Below are 24,872 nucleotides of genomic sequence, written 5' to 3'. Positions count from 1 at the left end.
GGACTCACCAGACTCTTCCAGTTCAGGGAGAAAGATCATGTGGACTTAATTCTTGCTAGTACTTTCAGTTGGAAGACAGCTAGCTAATGGGGTCATCTGGGGAGGGAGGAGAGAAAAAACATTCCTTGTGTCTCAACAAAGAAGTGTTTATTAGTAATTTGTTCACCATACATTTCTGGCATTGAAAATACTGATCTGTAGTACCACTTCAGAAATTCTGATTGGATGGATGTTAGGTATGCCCAAATTTCCATTTTTTACAAGAATCCAAGATGATTTTCATGCTAGGTTTTGAGGATCACACTACTAAATGCTGGCCTATTAGATGCAATTTTATAGACTTCCAAAAAGTTTTGAGAAATTTTATTAAATGTTATTTCATTATTATTAATTGAAATCTACTTATCATAATTTATATTAGTTTCAACTTTAAACATAGTGATTCAACAATTCTATGCTTTACACAATGATCACCACAATAAATGTAGTTACTATCTGTAGCCAAATTTATTAAAATATTATTGACCATATTTCTTATACTGTACTTTTCATTCTTGTGACTTATTTATTATATAATCATAAATTTGTACCTCTTAATCCCTTAACCTGTTATGCTTATCCTCCCTGTGGCAACTATCAGTTTGTTCTCTGTATTTATGAGTCTGTTTCTGTTTGTTTGTTTGTTTGTTTGTTTGTTTTGTTTGTGTATCTATTCATCTATTGATGAACACTTAGGTTGCTTCCATATCTTGGCTATTTAAAATTATGCTGAATTAAATAATGTGGAGAAGTGATGTTTTGTCATGGCTACTGAAGTACCTTAGGTATTGGAAACAATATCTTGGTGAAATGGAAAAGACCTCAGGAGTTGAATTGGAACTGGAATTTGTTAACCATTTTGTAAAATATGTTATTATAGAAAGGATCTTAATATGGGGATGATAAAGTGTCTAAACTTTCAGGTAACGAGGATAGCATGGATACTTGTCTCAAAGGGTTATTGTGAAGATTAAATGGATTACTGCATACAAAGCAATTAGAAAAGTTAAATAGCAAGGTGGCAAATACAATTTCCATGAAGATATCATAAGGTTGTGTGGGTGGGAATTATGAAAGTGGCAGATGATTTTCAATACAGATGAACATAAGGATGTGATTTTGAATAAAGCCAAACTATCCTTATTATATGGCAGATTCTATTCCTGTTTATTGTAACTAACTAGCTGTAGGATCTTTGACAATTCACTCAAATACTTGCAGACAGAATGAGGAGTCAGAAAGTCTCAAGAAGAGAGAGCAAGAACAGAAAGATTGAGTCAGAAAATTCTGGTGTAGGATTTAAATAAAGAATAATTGAAGGCAAGTGACAAAATGTAAACTTTTCCCCTGCTACTCTCTCCCCCACACAAAACTTCATTAAAATGTCTGAAGAGTTTGAATTTGCACAATAAACAATAACAGCAGCAACAAGCACTACAGTTGTGGAACCAGGAAAGTAGTTTCTATCTTCAATGACCCACACACTAGTGAAATACAGTGGAGATTTTGTCATAAATACTGTGTTAATAATTAACATTTACTAAAGCTTACTACATAACAGGAACTTTTCTAATCACTTTATTCATATTAATGCATGAGTCCTAACAATAATCCCATGAGACAAGTATCCATGCTATTCCCGTGTTCAGATGAATAAACTGAAGTTCGGACAGATTAAATATCTTTTCCAAGGATAATATAGGTAGTAAATCAAACCCAACTTTGTGACCAATTTACTTGAACAAAATAAATCAAAATGGATTCTAGTTTAAATCTCTGAAATGATGCTACTCTTATGAACTTGCTTCCTGTAAGTTTTTTTGATAGATGATAAAGGAGATGGTATAACAGCTAGTTTACTGGCATTGCACCTGCAGCTTTTCTTTTCTTCTATAGTACAAACCATGCCAATTCTTTTGAAAGTGAGTTTTGGATAAAGATACTATTCACCTTATGTAAATTGTAGTAAAGGTGGTTCAAAGCCACTGATCTATGCAAGAGGTAAAGAGTATTATAATTAGAAATTGTAAGAAAGAGATGAATGAGAATAACATCACAGATGTAGAATTCACAAGGCTTGCCAAACCTATGGAACCTATTCATGTGGTCATGAGATTTGGAGGATTCTCACTTACGCAGATACAATTATATTAGATATTTAGAATAAAGATGATTTTACTAACAACACAGCTGGAGAAGTTAGTTTTCAGGAAGATTGTAAATTGGAAACAGAGAAATTGAAGTGCTCATTAAAGAAAAAAAATTAAAAATGCAGGTGGGCCTCAGGAGTAGAATCCTGTAAGAATATCTGTATTTATAAGATTAACTGTCCTTAAATCATTTATAAAACAATGCCAAGTGTAAACAAGGCAGACAAATGGGTGAATGGACACAGGTAGAGAGCTAAATAGAATGATTGATTTAGGGAGTGGACTGAGAAGAGACAGTTAAGTTCCAGATGAAACTCTGTGGGAGAGTCTACTGCCAGGTAAGTCTAGAAAAGAAAATATTTTCAGATTTAAACAGAAACCACAAATAGGTCAAGAATGGTGAAGGCTGAAAAATACTGATACATTTGACTAACAGATAACCAGTTTTGAGAACACATGTTGAGTGGTGTGGTAAGACTAAATGCCAGATTTCAGGTTATTAAATAAAGGAAGATAGTGTAGCAATGGAGATAGTGTAGTATGACAATAGAAAAGGAAGTCAGATTAACATAACTGAACATACATCTTCCACCCTTACAAAAAATAACTCAAAGTTCATGCTCCCTTCTCATATAAAGAATGATATATTCAGTGTTACAATGCCAGTTATCAAAAGTTTACATCTTTTGGGATCTTATTTTCTAAATTACAATAACATGTTTCCAAGTAGGAAACAAGTAAATAGCCATGTAGGAAACAAGTAAATAGGTTAGATACATATTGAATAATTTTATCTTATTATTTGTAAGGATTTATTAAATATTTCTTCAAAATTTCTAAAAAATATTGACAGTTAATGAAATGATGAACATTGTTTTTCTTGGTAAAAATTATTATTTCTAGGGGAGGAATTAAGATGGTGGAGAAGTAGGGGGACCATGGGTCGTCCTTATCCTTAAACATTGCTGTATTCAGGTCAGATTACTTGGAACAACCAGGAAATTGAATGTGGAGTTGCAGAAGGAGCTCCACAGTTGGAAGGAGACACTTTGGCAATTGCGAGGTGCATGGATGTAAACTGGGGGAGAGAAAAATGGTGGTGCCATGGAGGGGAGGGAACCCTTTTCTTGGAATGACAAAAGGGAAAGAAAGAGAGTGGTGTTGAGATAGTGTGGCATCAAGTTAGCACAAGAAGAAAACCTCTCTGAACCCTGGACTGGGGAGTGAGAATACTGAGTGTCTCATTTCTTTTCTGCAAACAGCTTTTGGAGCTCAAAGTCTGAGGTTTTGAAAGGGCCTGAATTTCTCTAGAATGGAGCTGGGGCATGCGTTCCTGGGAAGGAAGGAGCTGGCCTCAGAGTGTATAGCATGGTGTAGTGATCTCAGGGCACACTGGGAGAGAGCAATCCCCTTAATGGAGTACTTTTGGAAGGTTTATTGACTCCCCAAAGGGAAAAGAACCCTGCAGGTGACAGCCAAAGGTTTTTTATCAGCAGTGTGGAGAGATGTTACTCCAGAATAAGAGAGTGGATCCAAGGCATGCTGGGTTCTTTAAGACTTTGGGGTTTGAATCCCAGCCATGCACCCAAGAAAAAACACAGTAGAGTTGTGGCTCAGGGCAAATCGACTGCCCTTGCCATTCTGTGAGGGCTGCCTGAAGAGAGGGGGTTAAGATCCCCTGTCCAGAGACATGAGATTGGGATGGAGTCGTTTTTCCTCCCAATACAAACTGTGACTTCAGAGAGCAACACAGCAGCCCCTAGTGGAAGTGGAACCAAACCCTGCCCCTCCATGCCGGGCAGCTCCTTATTTACTGGGGCAAGACTGGCTCTGAGCCAATGCAGCCAGCCTCACTTTCAGACCAGCACAGACCACTTTACCCCTAACCCCCAGCACTAACAAACAACTCTTTTTCCATTTTTTTCTGACTTCTCTCTCTCTCTCTCTCTCTCTCTCTCTCTTTCCTTTTGGGATCAGGCTCATAGTGAATCAGGCTTTTTTATTCTTTTCTTTTTCCTTCTTTTCTCTTTTCTTCCGCATTTTTTTTCCTTTCTTCTTTGGAATCAGCCTTATAGCTTTTGATTCTCTGTTTTTCTTGTGTGTGTGTTCCCTTTCCTTTTCCCTTTTTATGGAATCAGCCTCCCCTCCCCCCTTTTTGTTCCAGGGTTACCTCAACAAACAAATAAAAATATACCTAGTTAAAGTTCCAAACACATCATGACTGCAAATGAGAAGGAACTCTGAAAAGGACTGACCAGTGAGAAAGAGCAGCCAAATTCCAGCAATAGAGTGCGCATATCATACACCAGAAACACTTCCTACAGTGCCAGAATATGGACAGTGTATGACCCCTTTTTAATATAGTAGTAATCCCAGCTTCCAGAAACATAAGTTTTTTAAACATGCAAAAGATAGAAGCTTAGCCAAAATGGCAGGATGGAGGAATTTTCCAAAATATGAAAGGTCAAGAAGGAATCATAGCCATGGACTTGCTGAAAATGGATATAAGCAATATATCTGTACAAGAATTTAGAACAACAGTCATAAGACTACTAAGTAGGCTTGAAAAAAACCTAGAAGACACCAGAAAAACCCCATGCTGCAGAGATCAAAGACCTACAATGAGTTATGATGAAGTAAAAAATGTTGTACCTGAGATGCAAAAATAAACTGGATATAGTAACAACAAGGACTCATGAAACAGAGAATGAATGGGTGAAATAGAAGATAAAATGATGGGAAATAATGAAGTGATAAAAAAGAGGGAAAGGAAATTACTAGAGCATGAGGGCAGACTTAGAGAACTAAGAGATTTCATGAAACAAAACAATATCCTTATAGAGTCCCAGGAGAAGAAGAGTGAGACAAAGGGGCAGAAGGTTTATTTGCACAAATTATAGCTGAGAACTTCCCTAATCTGGGGAAGAAAACAGGCATCCAAGTACAAGAGGCAGAGAACTCCCTTCAAAATCAACAGAAACAGGTCAACACCATGACATATACTGAAACTGGCAAAATACAAAAATAAACAGAGAATTCTAAAGCAGCTAGGGATAAAAGACCCTTAACCTACAAGGATAGACACATCAGATTAGTAGCAAACCTGTCCACTGAAACTTGGTAGGCCAGAAGGGAGTGGTAGGAAATATTCAATGTGTTGGCTAAGAAAAATATGCAGCCAAGAATCCTTTATCCAGCAAGGCTGTCATTCAGAATAGAAGGAGAGATAAAGATTTTCCTTAAAAAACAAAACTAAGGGATTTATGGCCATGAAACAAGCTTTGTGAAAAATTTTAAGGGCCCACTCTGAAGAAAAAAAAAAAAGAGGAGACCAAAGCCACAAAGACTACAAAGGACCAGAGAATATCATGAGAAACACCAACTCCACAGGCAACATAATGGCACTAAATTCATATCTTTCAATAATCATTCTGAATGCACATGGACTAAATGCTTCAATCAAAAGACATAAGGTATCAGAATGGAAAACAAAAAACAAAAAACAAAACAAAACAAAACAAAAAATATATTCATCTATATATTGCTCATAAGAGACTCATTTTACACCTAAGGTCACCTGTAGATTGAAAGTGAGGAGATAAAGAACCATCTATCGTACCAATGGAGGTCAAAAGAAAGGTGGAGTAGCCATACTTAGATAATACAAACTAGATTTTAAAACAAAGACTGTAACAAGAGATGAAGAAGGACATTTTAATCATAATGAATGGGTCTATCCATCAAGAATATCTAACAATTATACATATTTATGCCCCCAACTTGGTACTCCCATATATATAAATCAACTAATCAGAAACATAAACAAACTCATTGATAACAATACCATAATAATAGGAGACTTGAATACTCAGCTACAACAATGGACAGATCATCTAAGCAGAAAATCAACAAGGAAACAATGGCTTTGAATGACACACTGGACCAATAGACTTAACAGATATATTCAGAACATTTCATCCTAAAGCAGCAGAATACACATTCTTCTCGAGTGTACATGGATAATCTCCAGAATAAATCACAAACTGGGTCACAAATCAGCCCTCAACAGGTGCAAAAAGATTGAGATCATCTATGCATATTTTCAAATCACAACGCTATGAAACTTGAAATCAACCACAAAAAAAATGTGGAAAGCCCTCAAATACATGGAGGTTAAAGAACATTGTACTAAATAATAAATGGGTTAAAAGGAGATTAAAGAAGAAATTTAAAAAAAATCATGGAAGCCAATGAAAATGAAAACACACCAGGCCAAATCCTTTGGGATGCAACAAAGGCAGTCCTAAGAGGAAAGTACATTGCAATTCAGGCCTATCTCTAGAAGCAAGAAAGCTCCCAAATATACAACCTAAATTATACCTAAAGGAGGTAGAAAAGGATCAGCAAAGAAAAAGAAGGGAAATAATAAAGGTTAAAGCAGAAATAAATAATATAGAAACAAACAAACAAATAAACAATCCCCCCAAGCCCCACTAGAACAGATCAATGAAACTAAAAGCTGTTTTTTGAAAGAATGAACAAAATTGATAAACCCCTAGCCAGACTTCTGAAAAAGAAAAGAGAGAAGTCCTAAATATATAAAGTCACAAATGAAAGAGGAGAGATTCCAACCAACACCACAGAAATACAAACAATTATAAGAGAATACTGTGAAAAATTATATGCTAACAAACTGGACAATCTGGAAGAAATGGAGAAATTCCTAGACACTCACATAATACCAAAACTCAAACAAGAAGAAATAAAAAAAAAATTAACAGGCCCATAACCAGCAAATAAATTGAATCAGTTATCAAAAATCTCTTGCAGAATAAGAATCCTGGGCCAGATGGCTTCCCATTTAAAGCAGAGTTAATAACTATTCTTCTCAAACTGCACCAAAAATTAGAAATGGAAGGCAAGCCTCCAAACTCATTCTATGAAGGCAGCAATCTTGATTCCTAAACCAAATACCCCACTAAAAAGTAGAATTATAGTCAAATATCTCTGATAAAACTGGATGCAAAAATTCTCAACAAGATACCAGCAAATCAAATTCAATAGAACATTACAAGAATCATTCACCATGATCAACTAGGATTTATTCCTGGGCTGCAGGGCTGGTTCCATATTCACCAATCAATCAATAAGATACACCACATCAATAGAAGAAAGGATAAGAACCATATGATCCTGTCAATAGATGCAAAAAAAGGCATTTGACAAAATATAGCCTCTTTCTTAATAAAAACCCTCAAGAAAGTCAGGATAGAAGGAACATAAAGACTCCTGGGTGGCTCAGTCAGTTAAATGTCCAACTTCAGCTCAGGTCATGATCTCACGGTTAGTGAGTTTGAGCCCCACATCAGGCTCTGTGCTGACAGCTCAGAGCCTGGAGCCTGTTCGGATTCTCCATCTCTCCCTGCTCCTCCCCTGTTCACTCCTGTTCTCTCTCTCTCTCTCTCTCTCTCAAAAAAGTAAGTAAACAGTAAAAAATTTAAAAAAAAGAAGGAACATATCTTAACATCATAAAAGCCATATATGAAAGGCCTACAGCCAATATTATCCTCAATGGGGAAAAATTGATCTTTCTCCTGAGATCAGGAACGAGGCAAGCATGTTCACTCTTACCCCTGTTGTTCAACATAGTACTGGAAGTCCTAGCTTCAAAATTCAGAGAATAAAAAGAAATAAAAGGCATCCAAATAGGCAAAGAAGAACTCAAACTTTCACTCTTCAGATGACATGATACTCTGCATGGAATATCCTAAAGACTCCACCAAAAACTGCTAGAACTAGTATGTGAATTCAGCAAATTTGCAGGATATAAAATCAAAGTTCAGAAATTGGTTGCATTTCTATATACCAACAATGAAGCACAGATAGAGAAATGAAGGAATCAATCCCATTTACAATTGCACCAGAAACCATAAAATACCTGGGAATAAACCTAACCAAAGAGGTAAAAGATCTGCATGCTGAACAATATAGAAAGCTTATGAAAGAAATTAAAGAAGACACAAAGAAATGAAAAAAAAAAAAACATTCCATGCTCATGGATTGAAAGAACAAATATTGTTAAAATGGCTATAGTACCCAAAGCAATCTACACATTCAAGCAATCCCTTTCAAAATAGCACAAGCATTCTTCACAGAGCTAGAACAAAAATATCCTAAAATTTGTATGGAACTAGAAAAGACCACAAATAGCCAAAGCAGTCTTGAAAAAGGAAAGCAAAGCTGGAGGCATCATAAATTCAGACTTCAAATTATGTTACAAAGATGTAGTCATCAAAACTGTATACTACTGGCACAAAAACAGACACATAGATCAATGGAACAGAATAGACTACTCAGAAATGGACTCACATATATATGGCCAACTAATCTTTGACAAAGAAGGAGAGTATCCAATGGAAAAAAGACAGTCTCTTCAGCAAATGGTGTTGGGAACATTGGACAACACCATACAGAAGAATGAACCTAGACCACTTTCTTACATCATACACAAAAATCAATTCAAAATGGATGAAAGACCTAAACTGAGACAGGAAACCATTAAAATCCTAGAGGAGAAAACCAGGCAGCAACCTCTTTGACCTCAGCCACAGCAACTTCTTCCTAGATAGATCTTCAGAGGCAAGAGAAACAAAAGCAAAAATGTACTATTAGGACCCCAGCAAGATAAAAAATCTTCTGCACAGCAAACAAAAATTAAAGGCAACTGATGGAATGGGAGAAGATATTTGCAAATGGCATATCAGATAAAGAGTTAGTATCCAAAATCTATAAAGAACTTATCAAACTCAACACCCAAAAAACAAATAATCCAGTGAAGAAATGGGCAAAAGACATGAATAGACACTTCTCCATAGAAGACATCCAGATGGCCAACTGACACATGAAAAAATGCTCCACATTACTCATCATCAGGGAAATACAAGCAAAACCACAATGAGATACCACCTTACACCTGTCAGAATGGCTAACATTAACAACTCAGGCAACAACAGATGTTGGCGAGGATGCGGAGAAAGAGGATCTCTTTTGCATTGTTGGTGGGAATGCAAGCTGGTGCAGACACTCTGGAAAACAGTATGGAGGTTTCTAAAAAAACTAAAACTAGAACTGCCCTATGACCCAGCAATTGTCCTACCAGGCATTTATTCAAGGGATACAGGTGTGCTATTTTGAAGGGACACATGCACCCCCATGTTTATAGCAGCACTATCAACAATAGCCAAAGTATGGAAAGAGCCCAGATGTCTGTCGACTGCTGAATGAATAAAAATGAATTAATATATATATATATATATATACATATATATATATATATATATATATATATATATAAAATCTTGCCATTTGCAACAACATGGATGGAACTAGAAAGTATTATTCTAAGCAAAACAAGTCAGTCAAAGAAAGACAAATATCATATGATTTCACTCCTTTGTGGAATTTAAGAACACAAACATAACATAGGGGAAGGGAAGGAAAAATAAGATAAAAACATGGAGGGAGGTAAACCATTAGAGACTCTTAAATACAGAGAACCTGAGTGTTGCTGGAGGAGAGGTGGGTGGGTGGATGAGATAAATGGGTGACAGGCATTGAGGAGGGACTTGCTGGGATGAGAACTGGGTGATGTATATAATTTATTAATCACTTGGTTCTACTCCTGAAACCATTACTACACTGTATGTAAACTCACTTGAATTTAAATAAATAAATTTTAAAAAATTATTATCTTTAGATAAAATTTCAAATTGTTTTTATAAGTCTGTTTGAGGAGAAATTGAATTGTATGGAATGACTGATTATCAAGGACATCTAAGGAAACCGAATATTCATTTTATTCAGAAATCATCCAATAATTTCTCTTTTTTGTCCTGAGATATTTATTTATTCATGTATTTATGCATTTATTTATGTATTTATGCATTGATTTATTTTTTATTTCAGGTTTTTAATTAAATTCTAGTTAGTTAATATATAATGTAATATTGTTTTCAAAGGTAGAATTTAGTGATTCATCACTTACATATAACACCCAGTGCTCATCACAGCAAGCACCCTCGTTAATATCATTACCCATTTAGCCTATCCATCACCCACCTCCCATTCATCAACCCTCAGTTTGATCTTTATAATTAAGACACTCTTATGGTTTACCTCCTTCTTCTTTTTTCCCCTTCCCCTATCTATGTTCATCTGTTTTGTTTCTTAAATTCCACATATGGGTGAAATCATATAGTATTTGTCATTTGCTGACTGTCTTGTTTTGCTTAACATAATACACTGTAACTCCATCCACATTGTTGTAAATTACCCAGTGATTTCTTGATGTCTTTGTTTCATTTGTTTCATATCAAGATGATAAGCTTTCCAGAGAGACACAGAAAAATAAATAAAAGATTAATAAAAACCAAATAAATTTCTATATTCCTGCAGAATTCAGCTTCCTTTATGTAGATAAATATATTTGGGTAGGAGTGTTCTTGTACAAAGCTTTCAAGTTCCATAGGAACTGTCTGTAAATTGAAAATCTGAACAAAAAGTTCAAACTACCAAGAAGTGAAGAGATGAACACAACAAACTTTTGCAAACAGGAATAAGCCAGCTCTAACACACTGCTTCAATAATCACAAATATTGCACAAAACAAGTAATAATATTTTTATCCAGATTTCTGTTTGGTCTTTGCATTAGTTTTTGATGGTCATTGTAACAAAATACCATGACGTTGGTAGTTTAGACCAATACACATTTATTCTCTTAAATTCTGGAGGTCAGAACTTTAAAACCTGAAGATTAAAGTGTCATTTGACTTAAATCAAGTCTCTGTAGAAGGCAGGGCTACCTTCCCTCTGGAGGCTCTAGAGATAATCCATTTCCTTCTCATTTCTAGCTTCTAGCACTACATTCCTTGCATTCCTTAGTTCCTGGCCTTTCCTCCATCTTCAAAGCACATCACTCTAAACTTTGCTTCAATCATCACATTGCCTTTTCCTCTTCTGTATTCAAATAAATCTCTCTGCCTTCCTCTTATGAGGGCACCAGGTGACTACATTTAGGGCTGATACTAATCATCCAGAATAATCAAGGTTAATCAAGATTAATGTCTCCATATCAAGATCCTTAATTTAGTCACATCTGCAAAGTCCCTTTGCCATACAAAATAACATTTAAAGTTTCTAGGAATTAGAACTGGGAGGTTATTATTCCACCTACCGCAATCTTCAAGGGCATGCCATTTTTTATATCTTTACATTGCTCATGGGATCTGTATTATTTAGTAATAAATTAATGAAGCTATGTATAATTTCCTTGTTGGCACAATTCTTGTCTTAAAATAAACCTGTTATCCACACATAAATTCTCAGCTTATGACTTTGCCTGTAACTCATTAAAAAAAATAATGTGTGAAGGAATGGGTAAAACAGGTAAAGACTGAGTACACTTATTTTGATGAGCACAGAAATTTATAGAAATTTTGAATCATTACATTATACTCTGAAACTAATATAACACTGTATGCTAATTATACTTTAATAAAAAAAAAATGCCATCAGATTTCCCGCCACCAAATAGTAGGTTATCTGCATCTACAATCCTTTTACTTTTCTTTTCACTGTAACAACTGATGAAATCTCTAACAAAAGCCAATCTTTCTGCATTCATTCTAAATCTATTCCCACTCTTTTTCTCAAGTTAGTTCTTTAATTATTCTTGTTTCTATTGTACTTTCCAACTCCAAGAATGGGAAAAGGACTAGGGACCAGTTGGTTTATTCTTTCTTTCCCTCTTTCCTTATTTCCTCCCTCCCTCCTTGCCTCCCTCTCTTCTTTCTTTCTTTCTTTCTTTCTTTCTTTCTTTCTTTCTTTCTTTCTTTTTTTCTTTCTTTCTTTCATTCTTTCTATTTCTCCTTATAAATTATCCCCTCTGTACCACTATGGAGCCATTATAGCCCTAAGGAAAGGGACTGGAGGAATGTTGCCTTAGGAAAGATGGGTATAAGAGAAGAGAATAGGAGAAGATCCCATCTGGACTGGAAGAGGAATGAGTAGCCTGGTCCTGTACATAGTGGACTGTGGGGAGTTGCTTTGTTATATCTTCTTGAAGAATTAAACCTATTATCAGAAAGTGGTGATTCTCTCTATCCCTAGAAATACATTTAATATCTTGTATGATATAGTTGAACAAGTTCAATTTTTTTTGGTTACTATTTGGTTAACATTTGGTTAATATTATTTATATATATATGTATATATATATATGTATATATATATATGTATATATATATATACATATATATATATACATATATATATATTCTATCTTTTCACTTTAAGCCTTATAAAGTTTTTAGAACAGTGCCTTACATGTAGCAATTAAATGTAAATATTGATTACATAAAAATAAAGTTAGCTAAAACTATCTTCAAAATTGGGCTGGGAACACAGATGAGAGAAGAAATAAAAGTATGAAATTGCCATAATTAAGACAGAGATAGTAAGACTCTGAAGGGAGACTAGAGGGAAGAGTGCTGTGGGAAAGAGGCAGGAGAGTTTTGAGGGAGAGATGTGGCAGCTGTAGGAATGAAAACTTGGCAAAAGATAAATGTGGTTATAGAGGAGTGTTCAATAAATTTGTGTTATATGGAATGCCAGAACCATTAATTACCCTATAAACCATTAGTAAAAATTGATATTACTCATAAATGCTTTTGAAACTAGATGTTTATTTTGCTTTTAATGAAGTGATATGTGAGATTGGCCTCATGGGGCACTCAATGAGAACAGGCAGATCCTAGGATACAAGTTACATTCAGCATTTAGGGTAATATCATCCTCTCTCATAACTATACAAGACGGTTATTGTATTTGTTTTGCCCTCCATTATAGCCTTAGTATCTCACAAATTATCTAACACATAGTAGGCATAGGATACACATTTGTCAATGTGTGAGGGTGATTTCATACAGTGTCAGCCAAGGAAATCTGATAATGTTACTCATGCACTTCAGAGCTTCTAAAGCTTCATCATCTATGTTTTAGATACATACATTTCTATGTGTATGCCAGTTCAAATAATCTTGGCCAGATTTTTTACTTCCTGAACTGCCACTGCAAACAGCTCCATGCAGGAACAAGTTTTACACACTTGCAACTTAAGGGCAACCTGCAAGTGCAGAATTAACTGCCTGTAGTGCCACCCTTAGGGACTGGGAGGTGGACGGTCACTGATACCTCCACAAAGGAGACTGTTCTGAGCGCATTTCATAAGGTTCTGTTCATGCAAGATCACGCTCCAGCTGCCTGTAAAAGTGGTCATGTCTATAATGCAACCTCCTTTACACTGTTTCACTCCTCAACTACGCTCCATCCCTCACTTCTGCTCTCTGGGATAAATTACAATTAACTACTACTTACAAGAAAATTTTGTTTCAAGGTGTGCTTTAGGAAAACCCAAGCTAAGGCAATAAATTCTACAGTACATTTTATAAAGTAAAATTTTACTTGTACTTGAAAGGAAATAATGTGCCTATATATATATATATATATATATATATATATATATATATATATATAAAACTTCTATTATTTTTAGAAAGGTCTACTTTTTTTTCAAAGAAGTCTAAAAACACAGTGTTCTTGAAATAATTTTCATAGCTAACTGTACAGTTACAGCAGATTAAACGTAATTTTTATATTCAAACCCCTGCAGAGGTGTTTGCCAAGTTTGCAGATATATCCATTACAATGCCTGTCTCTGCATTGAGAGGTTTGTAAAACCCAGCAGGAATTACAGCTGACCGTGCTGCAATAAATGGATTCATCCACAATTGGATTCTATTTTTATTTTCAGACTAACTGTTGAATATATGCCACCTACTTGGGAAAACACTCAGGGATATGTCTTTATTATGAATATACTTTTCAATTATTTTCTTTTTGAAGAGATATCAAATAGTGATATGAAAGTTTTGAATTAAAAATTATTCCAGTCTAATCTATGCCTTTCTTGGAGTAATGTTAAAAGTTTCCTGTTTTTCACACATTATCCTGGTATGAATTCTATGGCCATTCAGTTAGCTCACTATTTTTTAATAGAAGTTGTTAACTTAGGTTGCATATAAATGTTAAGTCTGGGAAGCTTAGAAGTTAGTATGGATTGACTGTAGAATTGGTTCCCTTCTGAAGTAGGGGTGAGGCATGATCAGGTGAGGTGTGTTGATAGACAGCTCTGCTTTGATGTGAGGAAAAGAAACTGGTTTTCAGGCTGCACACACCCAAATGCCAGAATGAGAAGGTCTCATATTGTGTGTCACCATAACATTAAGTAGTTCAGTCTTGCATGAAAAATTTGTTTATATTGTTAAGAGATATGTCCTTTGCCCTTTTTGCATGTAGGTACAGGGAAAGAGTAGGATTCTGATATTTCACTGACACCGTTGTTCAACATACATACCTTCAACCCCACTTTGTCCAGTCTTATGCCCCCCTCCTCAACTGATTTCAAAACTTTTTAAGTTTCCACTAGGCACATGGTCCTCAGCCCCTTCTTTAAATCCTTTCAAATTTATTCTAGGTTTTAGTTTTCTCCATCTGTTAAGTCTTTTAATTCACATCCTCCCTTATTCTTCAGAAATATATCACAATGTCTCCTTTGTTAAGCAAATATTCCTCTCCTTCATCATTCTTATTGATGATGTGGATTTCTTCTCATAGGCTCTCAGGAAGGGAACAGGCAACAAATACATGAACCTAATCCACCATTTTGAGCTCTATGCTCACATCTTCTTGTTCAATACTCATTTCCATAGACTTTCTTTATATGTCACTTCTACTTTTCCTATTACTTCTCTGACTTTTCACTATCTTTTGTGGGATTTTTATTCTTTACTCTTTCAATGCAATTTGGGTTATGCAAGGCTTGTTCCTAAGCTCACATCTCTTCATTTCACACTCTTTCCATGGACTTTCTTAATCATAGAAATGTTTTCATTTACCATGTGCATTGTGATGACTCATGTTCATATTTCAACAATATTATTAAAACTATTAATTATATTTTAGAAAAATTTTAAGAAAAGTCACACTCAAAGTGTATCAAACTCTTTTTAATGCTACCAGCCCGCTTTCCTGTTATATTCAATTCAAAGTTTCACTTATTAAAAACACATCTCGTGCAGCATACACATCTAAAAATAGCTCAAAACCTATAAAAATATGATATTAAATGATAACTGTATAGTAATAATTTATAAATGTCTGTTGATTTTCAGCTTTCACAGTTTAATGGGAAAGTTTAAAATACTTGTAAAAGTGTAATGATAAAGGTGGCAGATAAAAGGACATAAGTGTAATGCAGACAGGGTGAAAGAAAAAGTAGAGATAAAAATATCTTCATGTTGTGTAATAAGAAGTCAACAATTATTTTCAAGAGTTAAGAGAACAGTAAAGATTTAAGTACCTTATTAAAGTTAATGGTAAAACTGTTAATGGTAAGCAATGAAAAACTGTTATATAAATACAAGAGGAGGATAGAAGTATATATACTCATATGTATGAAGGAGTCAACAATTATTGTCTAAACTTGATTAAATAAGAAACAGATATTTTCTAGCATTATAGGAGAACCTCATGAAAGAAAAAAGAATTAAAAAAGTTGGCTCTAGGAAGTGGGGCTTGATGGGAGGGAGATGTATTTTTTTTCTCCATCTGCACTTATAAACCATTACATTCATTTGATATTTTTTATTAAAAAAATAAACAGTAGGCAAATAACTACCAAGGAAAAATAACTTTAGATAATTTACAGAAAGAAGAAATGTGAATCTTCTAACTTCTCTTGTAAAATCTTAAATAACTCTGTCATCAAATAATATAACTTAACTTCAGGAAATGTTTTCCACCTGTTTCTTTTTAACTTAAATATGAACCTTAATATAACAGTTTGTTTTATTTATTTTTATTTGCTTTAATAACTTTTTTTTATGGTACTGCTCAAATAATGATTTTTTTAAAATACAGATACTCATAAAAGAATAAAAAGTAGTCAACAATGTCAACTGCATCAGTAAATTCAGGTACTATGAGATATATATATATATATATATATATATATATATATATACACACATATACATATTTGCATATGTATATACATTTGTATACATATTTGTACACAAATTTGTATACATATATGTATATATATATTTGTATATGTGTATATATATATAATTTTAGTAGACACAGTACTGGTTATATATATTTAAAAAACAGTGTAATGTTCTGTAAAGGCCAAAGGAAACAGTTTATGAATGGAGGGACTAGTGCTTATAGGAAAAGGGACAATATAGTAATTCTATTGAAATAGGATGGAGGAGATACAGTGTGGATAGAGATGTAGTTAGATTTCATTTTATTAGTAGGAAGATAAATTTGAAGTGAAGTGTTCTTTGTCGGGCAGTCTTAGTAGGATTGAGAGGAAGTGCTGAAGGCCCATTTGAAGTTGGTGATCATGAATCAACGGTGGGTGAAATTCTCTAGCAGCTCTCAGATTCTCAAAGCAGTCACAGATTAAGGGCATAGCTGAATTCATTAGGAGTTGGGATTTTGCAACACAATCACAATAGAAGACAAAGGGGCAAGGGAGTTTGAATAGCAACAAAAAATTATTTTAATTATTCTTGAAATGTTTGACCATGGAAGGTAGAAAGTAAAGTTAAGTGATACGTCTGGGCCATGAAATAATAAAAGACAAACAAGTGACTGTTGAACATGGGTATTGAGCTTATTTATTTATGTATTTATTTATTTAAAAATGTTTATTTATTTTTGAGAGAGAGACAGAGACAGCATGTGAGCAGGGAGGTTCAGGGAGGGAGGGAGACACAGAATCCCAAGCAGGCTCCAGGAGCCAAGCTGTCACCACAGAGCCGGTCATGGGGCTCAAACTCAAGAGCTGTGAGCTCATGACCTGAGCCAAAGTCAGATGCTTAAACAACTGAGACACAAAGGCGCCCCTTGGTACTGAACTTTTAAGTACTAGTGAAACTGGATTTGTACATATACTACTCTTGCTCATATGGTCGGTGTAATGTTTAGGACAATTACATGAAAATAAGACAGCCACTGTCAATCTCAGCCACTATCAAAGTGTACATTACTATTACATAAATGGATAGTGTTAATGGAACTAGTTATTGACTAGGCAGCAAATTTTTACAATTTTCAGGCAAAGATGTTTTAAATTCTTAAGTAATTAAGGAGAAAATGCTCAGAAATTTTATGGAAATATAGAGAATCACCTCAATTCTAAACTTTTAGCTAAATACTTTTAAAAATCATATCTATTTCCTTTTTGCTTTTCACCCCCTAGACATTCTCATGTAATCTTGAAGTTGACATACTATATTCACAAACATGGCTTTAACTGTAGTGAGGGAATGCACAATGATGACTTTTAAATATTTTTCTAGTCTTCTTTTATGTGTATTAGACATATATATCTAAATTCCTACTGCATATTTCCACATGGATTTCCCAAGATTTCAACTCTTCATATTAAAACCTGAATTACTCACATTTATCAACACCACGATGTATTCCTTCATCTGTGTTATTTCTTCTTATGAAGTGAATCATCACACATTCAATGAACTGTGCCTAAATTTCCTCCTACTCTAGAACTTGGCATTTAATTAATTATTAAATCTTAGTAATTTTCCCTCTTTAACATCCTGCATATTTTCTTCTCTTCAATGACATTACCACTGTTTTCATTCTGTCCCTTGTCACCTCTCAGCTGGTGAATTTCAATAGTCTGAATTGGTTTCCCAATTTCTCTTCTTTTTTCCAAGCTATTTCTCCATGCCATTATCTAGCTGTGTGAATTTGGCAAGTCCCTTTATGTATCTAATATTGGCTTCTTCATCTCTAGACTGGATATTGTATTTGTTCTCTCTACCAAATAAGATGTGTGTGTGTCACACACACATATGTTATATTATATATAATATATAATAATTATATATTATTATATTATGTATTATATGTATATTATATACATACATATAGTGAAGTCTAAATATATAAAATGAGAAACTAAGCAGTAAGATATACACACACACACACACACACATATATATATATATATATATATATATATATATATACATATATATACATACATATAATGAAGTCTAAATATATAAAATGAGAAACTAAGCAGTAAGCAAAAATCTTGTGATGAAACTCTGGACATACACTGCACTGGCATATATTCTAAAACTAAGCATATAAAAAAGTAATGTTGAAATAGATTTTTTAAGCTTGGCAATCAATCAGGATTCTCAAGCTCACTTCTTAATAATGCCTTCATGGATTTTTTATTGCATGACAGAGCAAGCCACATATCATATATCAACTGTAATATAGTATTTGACTTCTTTAATGCAATGCTTAACTGTAAATGTCTATAACTACAAATGAGGCATTTAAATTTGAAGATACTTTAGATAGATGGCAATACCTATAATTAGAAAATCATAATTTTGCCTGAATTGCACTTAAAAGTTAAAGTTCCACCTGCTTCCATTATTGGGAAAGTAATAATAACAATTATAACTATTCCATGAAGTATTAAAAGCTGAACATTCAATTTGAAGGTAGCTACAATAAAAAAGTAATGAAAAATGAACCTATAAAATGTTTGCAATTCATACACATATGTTATATAGAGGCATTAAAAAGCAAAGAAAATAACTAGTCTTTATTACAGTTTATCTTTTCAGATGCTCCCTTTTTTTTTTTTGTCATTAGGATAGCATTATGGTTAATATCTCTCATCCAAAGATCATCACTTTCCTATGCCAAAATTTTGATCCTAAGGTATGCATAATCACAGACTAAAACTGTAGAGTTTCTAAATTTGGTAATTAAAAGATTTTTGCATTAGGCTTAAATATTTAGAAAAACATAATACATCTTTATTTTTCACATTTGAGGTGGCTGAACCATTTTAATCCAGGCTATGCAACTTACCATCATTACGTAGAGTGAGTGGTGTTGGAGGACTAAGTACTCGAGCATTTGTCACTGTGTTTTTCACCAGACAAATATAGCTGCCAACATCTGATGTTTGGACTTTAGATATATAGAGGTTGCCTGTCTCCTGGGAAATGAACCGCCGGCTGTCTTCCGCCACAAAGGAAGGGAACTCATTAAATACCCAGCTATAGATGATCTCTGAAAACACACAAAATTCAATTGTTGAAAGACACAGATTATTTTAATAGCAGTTAAAACTCAAACAACAAATCCTTTACTAAGTGTTAGGTATATTGCAAGGCCATACACATTGGATCTACATATCTATATAATTTAGCATTTTATGCTAAAAGACTGTTATTCTTAATGATTATAAGAAGATCAAAAATATTTCTTAAGGATGCTTAGCCTATATTCATTCATCGATTCATTCATCCATTCAATTCCAATGTGTACTGAATTCATATTAGATAATTGGCACTGTGATAGCATTGAAATTAAAAAAGATGAGAAAGACAGTTCCCCATTCTAAAAGATCAAACTAATGGGAGATTTATGCAAACCTATCAATCAATATGGAATAAAGAAATAGAGATATTTACTCTGTTTTAAAGAAGGCATGGAAACAGGATACTTAAGCAATCATATTGGTCAGTAAAAACTTCCGGAGATAAGAGACACTAAGCTACAATATTTACTCACTTATTTAACAAATATTGGCTTGTGGTCACAATAGAAACCAGGTATTATTGTGTTTGTTTGTTTATTTGTTTGTTTGTGAGAGGGAGAGAGCATGAACAGGGGAAAGGGACAGAGGGAGAGAGAGAGAGAGAGAGAGAGAGACAGAGACAGAGACAGAGAGAGAGAAAGAGAGAGAATCTTAAGCAGGTTTCATGCTCAGTGTGGAGCCTGACGTCGGGCTTGGTCCCATGACCCTAGGATCATGACTGAGCTGAAATCAATAGTCAAACGCTCAACCATCTGAGCTATCCAAATGCCCCCAGATATTGTTCTAAGAAGGAAAGAAGTTTGTGTTCTCAGTCTGGAGTTTTCATTATAGTGGGAAGAAACCAAGAATACACAAACAAATAAACATCAAGTGGTGATAAGTGCTGTGAAGAAAACTAAAGTATATTAAAAGAGAGAGTTATAAGGGTGAGAAGGACATGTGAAATTATATTTAAAGTCTTTCACTTACAATTGGATAGAGAAGACACAGTGTGAGGACAAAGCAGGAACCAGGAGGGGGGGAAGCAGGAGGAATAATGTCCACTAGCTTAAGAGGCTATTTTAAACATAGCCATGCAAGATATAAATGATTTGAACTAGAATGGTAGTGGCAGTGATGCTATTGTTTCTTGTAAAAATTTGGTAGTAGAGCTGGCAGGAATTGCTGATGGATTCATTATGGAATGTGAGACAAAGAGGGACCAATGATTTAAGTTTTGGGCCTGAGTCACTGAGCAACTAGAAGAATGTATTTGCTTTTACTAAAATGGGCAGACTTTTACTAAATGGGCAGTTCTTTAGAGATGTAGGTGGAATAAAACCAGGAGTTTAATTTTGGCAGATTGAATTTGACATAATATCTGGTATCAAATTAGAGAATTGATAAGGCAGTCATACATTTGAATAAAGAGACCAAGAGAGGAATTTGTGTTTGTGTTATAAATTTGGAGTATTAAAAGGTTAGTTTGACTTGGCCAGGTGAAGAGTGTATGGTGTGTTGAATGTATTCCAGTCAGAGAAGACAAATGAGAAAATTCATTCACACAAGGAATTGGATAGTATGAATGGACCACCACAAACAGTTTTGTGTTATTAGACTTATAATTTTGAGGAAGGGAGTGGTAAGAGGAAAGGTTGGGGAGATTAGTGGTAAATCCAAATTACTAAACACAGATTAACATGGTGTGTGTCTGTTATATTAAGAAACTTGTGCTCAATCTTACATGTAATGTGGCACCACTGGATGTTTTTCAAGAAAGGGTTGACATAGATACATATATTAGTAGGTTATTCTGGTGATTCTGCAAAAGTTGGATTTAATTAAAAGGAAGTTTGCAGCAGAGAACAATAGGACAATATTGCATACTGAAAGTGAAGGCTGAAGAAATCTGAATCAGAACCATGATCATAACAATGAGAAGAAAGATGTTGATCCAAGAAATATAGCAGAGGGAAGGCAAAGAGAGAGAAAAATAGTTCAGGAATACTCTCACATTTCACTTGAGTGATTGGGAAGAGCATAGTATAAGAAATTCAATGGAAATACATTAAGTCAAACTAGTTTGAGGAGAAAGATAATTGGTTCATTTTCAGGACATTTTGAATTGGGAGTCTGTGAGGAAAATCCGGTCAAGGAGTTCTAGCAGTTGGCAAATAGGTGTTTGAAACACAGGAAAGGAAATCTGAGGTGAAGGTTAAATTTGGGAGTTGTCAGTATATTGGTATTATTGAATCCAAGAAGGGATGAGGTTAAACAGGAAGAGTAGATATGGTGAGAAGATACTCTGGGAAGCACAAACATCTAAATAAATGTAAGGGGCGCCTGGGTGGCTCAGTCAGTTGAGCATCTGACTTGATTTCGGCTCAGGTCATGATCTCATGGTTTGTGAGTTTGAGCCCCACATCGGGCTCTGCTCTGATAGTGAGGAGCCTGCTTGGGATTCTCTCTCTCCCTCTCTCTCTCTCTGCCCTTCCCCTGCTCATATTCTCTCTCTTTCTCTCTCAAAATAAACAAACTTAAAAAAATGAATTAACTAAATAATGGTACAAAAGTGTTCAAAGGGTAAAAGGCAGAAACTGTTGGAAAGACTCAAAGGGAAAAACATGCAGTGTTATAGGTGCCAATGGCTTAACCAATTCCACAAGATTAAATAATGTCAAATAAGGAAAAAAGCCCAATAAAGAAAAATTTTACTAAAGATTGGCTTTGGGGTATCACTGAATAGCAACTTCAATAGCATTCAAATCTCGATAAGCATTTGAACTATCTATGTTATGATTGAAAGAGCAGATTCCAAGGCCCCCTTCCTCCTACCTACCTACCATGAGTAGTTAAAAATAAATTCATCAGTCTGGCCTTATATAGTTTCCAATGGGGAACCTGGCATTTATTCAGCCTTTCTGGATACTCAAGCAGAGACTTGAAGATTATCCATTCATATTGAGAGTCAGTGTAACTAATTTTGAAACTTTATATGTTGATGATTAACTTTTATTACTCTCCTAATTTATTACTATTATTTAATTTTTATCTTAATGGAACCAATACAATATTTACAGTAAAGTAAGTCATTAATTTTCATGAATATGTGTTTAAGAAAGGTGGTGTCATCATAGACTAACTTTTGAGAGGGATAAGAAACATTTTCATAGGCATCATCTTAGGCAGAGGTATTCTATGCAATCAGTTAATAAATATTAAAAATGGTATTTCTTCTGTCGTCAAATTTTCCCCTTCCCCCATGTGTTTTCTTTACTTAGTTAAATTTATTAGGACTTTCAGAGGCAGTGTAGCCAAGTCCTGACTCAGCTATTTATAATTTGTTTAAATTAAGCAAATATTCAGCTAACTCTTTGAGATTCAGTTTTGTCATCTAAAATGAGAATAATGTTGTCTGTTTCACAAATTTGCAAATAAGATAATTTAACCAAGCACTTACCAAGCAATAAGTATTTATAATATGTGAAAATTAACATTTCTGATATCCTCTCCCCCCATTATTAGGTTAGGAGCTTTTTTTAATGTATTTCACTTAAATATAAGGAAAAGATCAAAGAGGATCTAAAATAACACTGAAAGAATTAAATATTTTTAATTTATTTTAGTTTATTTTAATTTATTTTAGTTTAAATATTAGTCCGTTTTTCATAGAAAAACTTCAATTATGATTGAGTGTTAATTCTAAGATTTAGCAAATATTTATTATTTCTGTCATATAATACAGTTGTAAAAGATGCTTGAAAATTCTGAAATGTTATATCACATTAACTTATAATTACAGTACACATATACAATATAAAAACTTTAAAATATTTTATCAAATGTTTTACAACACAAACTGTTTTTTAGAGTTGCAGTTACCCATTTGACTGTCTTTAGTCCACTTGATATTTTTTTAAGAATTTATTAATGGCATCCATGTGACTTTACTCAAAGAAAACCCAGAGTATAATTAGAGTACTTCATTCTATTCTTGCATTACTCAACTGGATTCTAAATTCAAGGACTTCTCACATTTAACAATATGAGTTCTTCTAATTGTTATAGTAAGAATTTCATTTGTTGTTCACATATCACTCACATACATTTTGATATTTTTTCAATCTATTTTAAATTATGTTTTACTGGAGTTATCTCAACTTTTGGCTTGTGTTACTTGAAATTTGGGGAAAGAGAAAGCAGTGAACAATTAAAGACTACCATTCATTGAAATACTATTTCTTATAGTGTTATTGAGTCAATATTTTGTAAAATATTTTCACAATAGGAAAATAGTATATAAAACTGACATTTTCTCAAATTTTACAAGTAAATGAGTACTTGGGGATTCAAAATGTTTATTTAGTTCTTAAAATAAGTTTACAGTTTTGCATAACAAAGCATTTCACAATGCCAAGAAGGATAAAAAGTAGAAATGGTATACAATAGAAAAGGTGACAACCTGAATTTAGATTGAATTTCCTCACTGTGCCAAAAGTGGAAATATTGAACTAGGTTAAATCTTTTAAGATGACTACTTATTTCCTCCTATAAGGATTTTCATTTTCTATTAGCATTTTTAAAATATCCTTTTCAAATTTTTCTTTGTTATCATAAAAAACAAGCATTAATTATATTTTTATTAACATATCAGGACCTGAGGGTTGTAAAATTCAGTAAGATAGTAAAAGAATTGGCTTTGGTGTCATAGTCTAGTTTCACACACCACTTTGTTTCATGTAAATTGTGTTTGGCCTTTAAGAAATTAATAAAAGTTGATTTGTTAAGTATTAAGATTTTAATATTGTTGTTCATTTCAGAAGCATATTGAGACTAGTTGGTCAATTGTGTTTTCCCATTTGTAAAAAGGTTCTCTTTAATAGCATGTTTAACTAAGACAATTAAGAATGTTTTAGAAGTTCTTCATATAATTCTTTAGTGAGTACTATTTTAACAAACAAGACTACCTTTTGAGATATCCTCTGTACCCTAGTTTATGAGAGTCTTTCTTAAGGATGCTTCTTTATTAGATTCATCCAAGGGCCACATTTTGGATATACTTTCTTGAGATCATATTTATGTTAATTTTCACTAGTTCATTTTTGATACTATGTGGTAGTATACATTTGGCCTACAAGCACATGTGTTGTGAAAGCTTGAAAGTTCGGGTTCTCATGGGAGACTTTTGTCTTTCTTCCTAAGTCAGTGAGAGGCATTCTAGTTCACTGAGGGCAAAGCCAATTACAGGCCTGGCTTGGTGGAGACATTGCTATTCTAACATCCCCTTTCAGGCAGACCCAAATACTTGTGTTTTGTCTCAACATAAGCATTTATCTTCTAGCTCCTAGACTCTAAGGTCTATTTCCATAACACAAATAATCTTATGAGGCTTCCCGGATCTCCTCAGGATTAACAC

At 34.0% G+C, this 24,872-nt stretch overlaps 1 protein-coding gene across 3 annotated transcripts in view; it reads right to left on the bottom strand.

Annotated features, from left to right (window-relative positions):
• CNTN5 (contactin 5) overlaps window positions 1-24,872 on the bottom strand; it is a 1,351,205-nt gene that overhangs the window by 359,741 nt on the left and 966,592 nt on the right. For all 3 annotated transcript variants that reach the window (XM_053203841.1, XM_053203840.1, XM_053203839.1), the window contains exon 9: window positions 19,243-19,446. In XM_053203841.1, coding sequence (XP_053059816.1) covers window positions 19,243-19,446 — 204 coding nt within the window. The remainder of the gene's footprint in view (window positions 1-19,242; window positions 19,447-24,872) is intronic.

The sequence above is a fragment of the Acinonyx jubatus genome, chromosome D1 (assembly GCF_027475565.1).
Source record: "Acinonyx jubatus isolate Ajub_Pintada_27869175 chromosome D1, VMU_Ajub_asm_v1.0, whole genome shotgun sequence".
Classification (NCBI taxonomy): domain Eukaryota; kingdom Metazoa; phylum Chordata; class Mammalia; order Carnivora; family Felidae; genus Acinonyx; species Acinonyx jubatus.
Note: the sequence above shows the minus strand (reverse complement) of the source record. Positions and strands in the feature narration are given on the sequence as shown.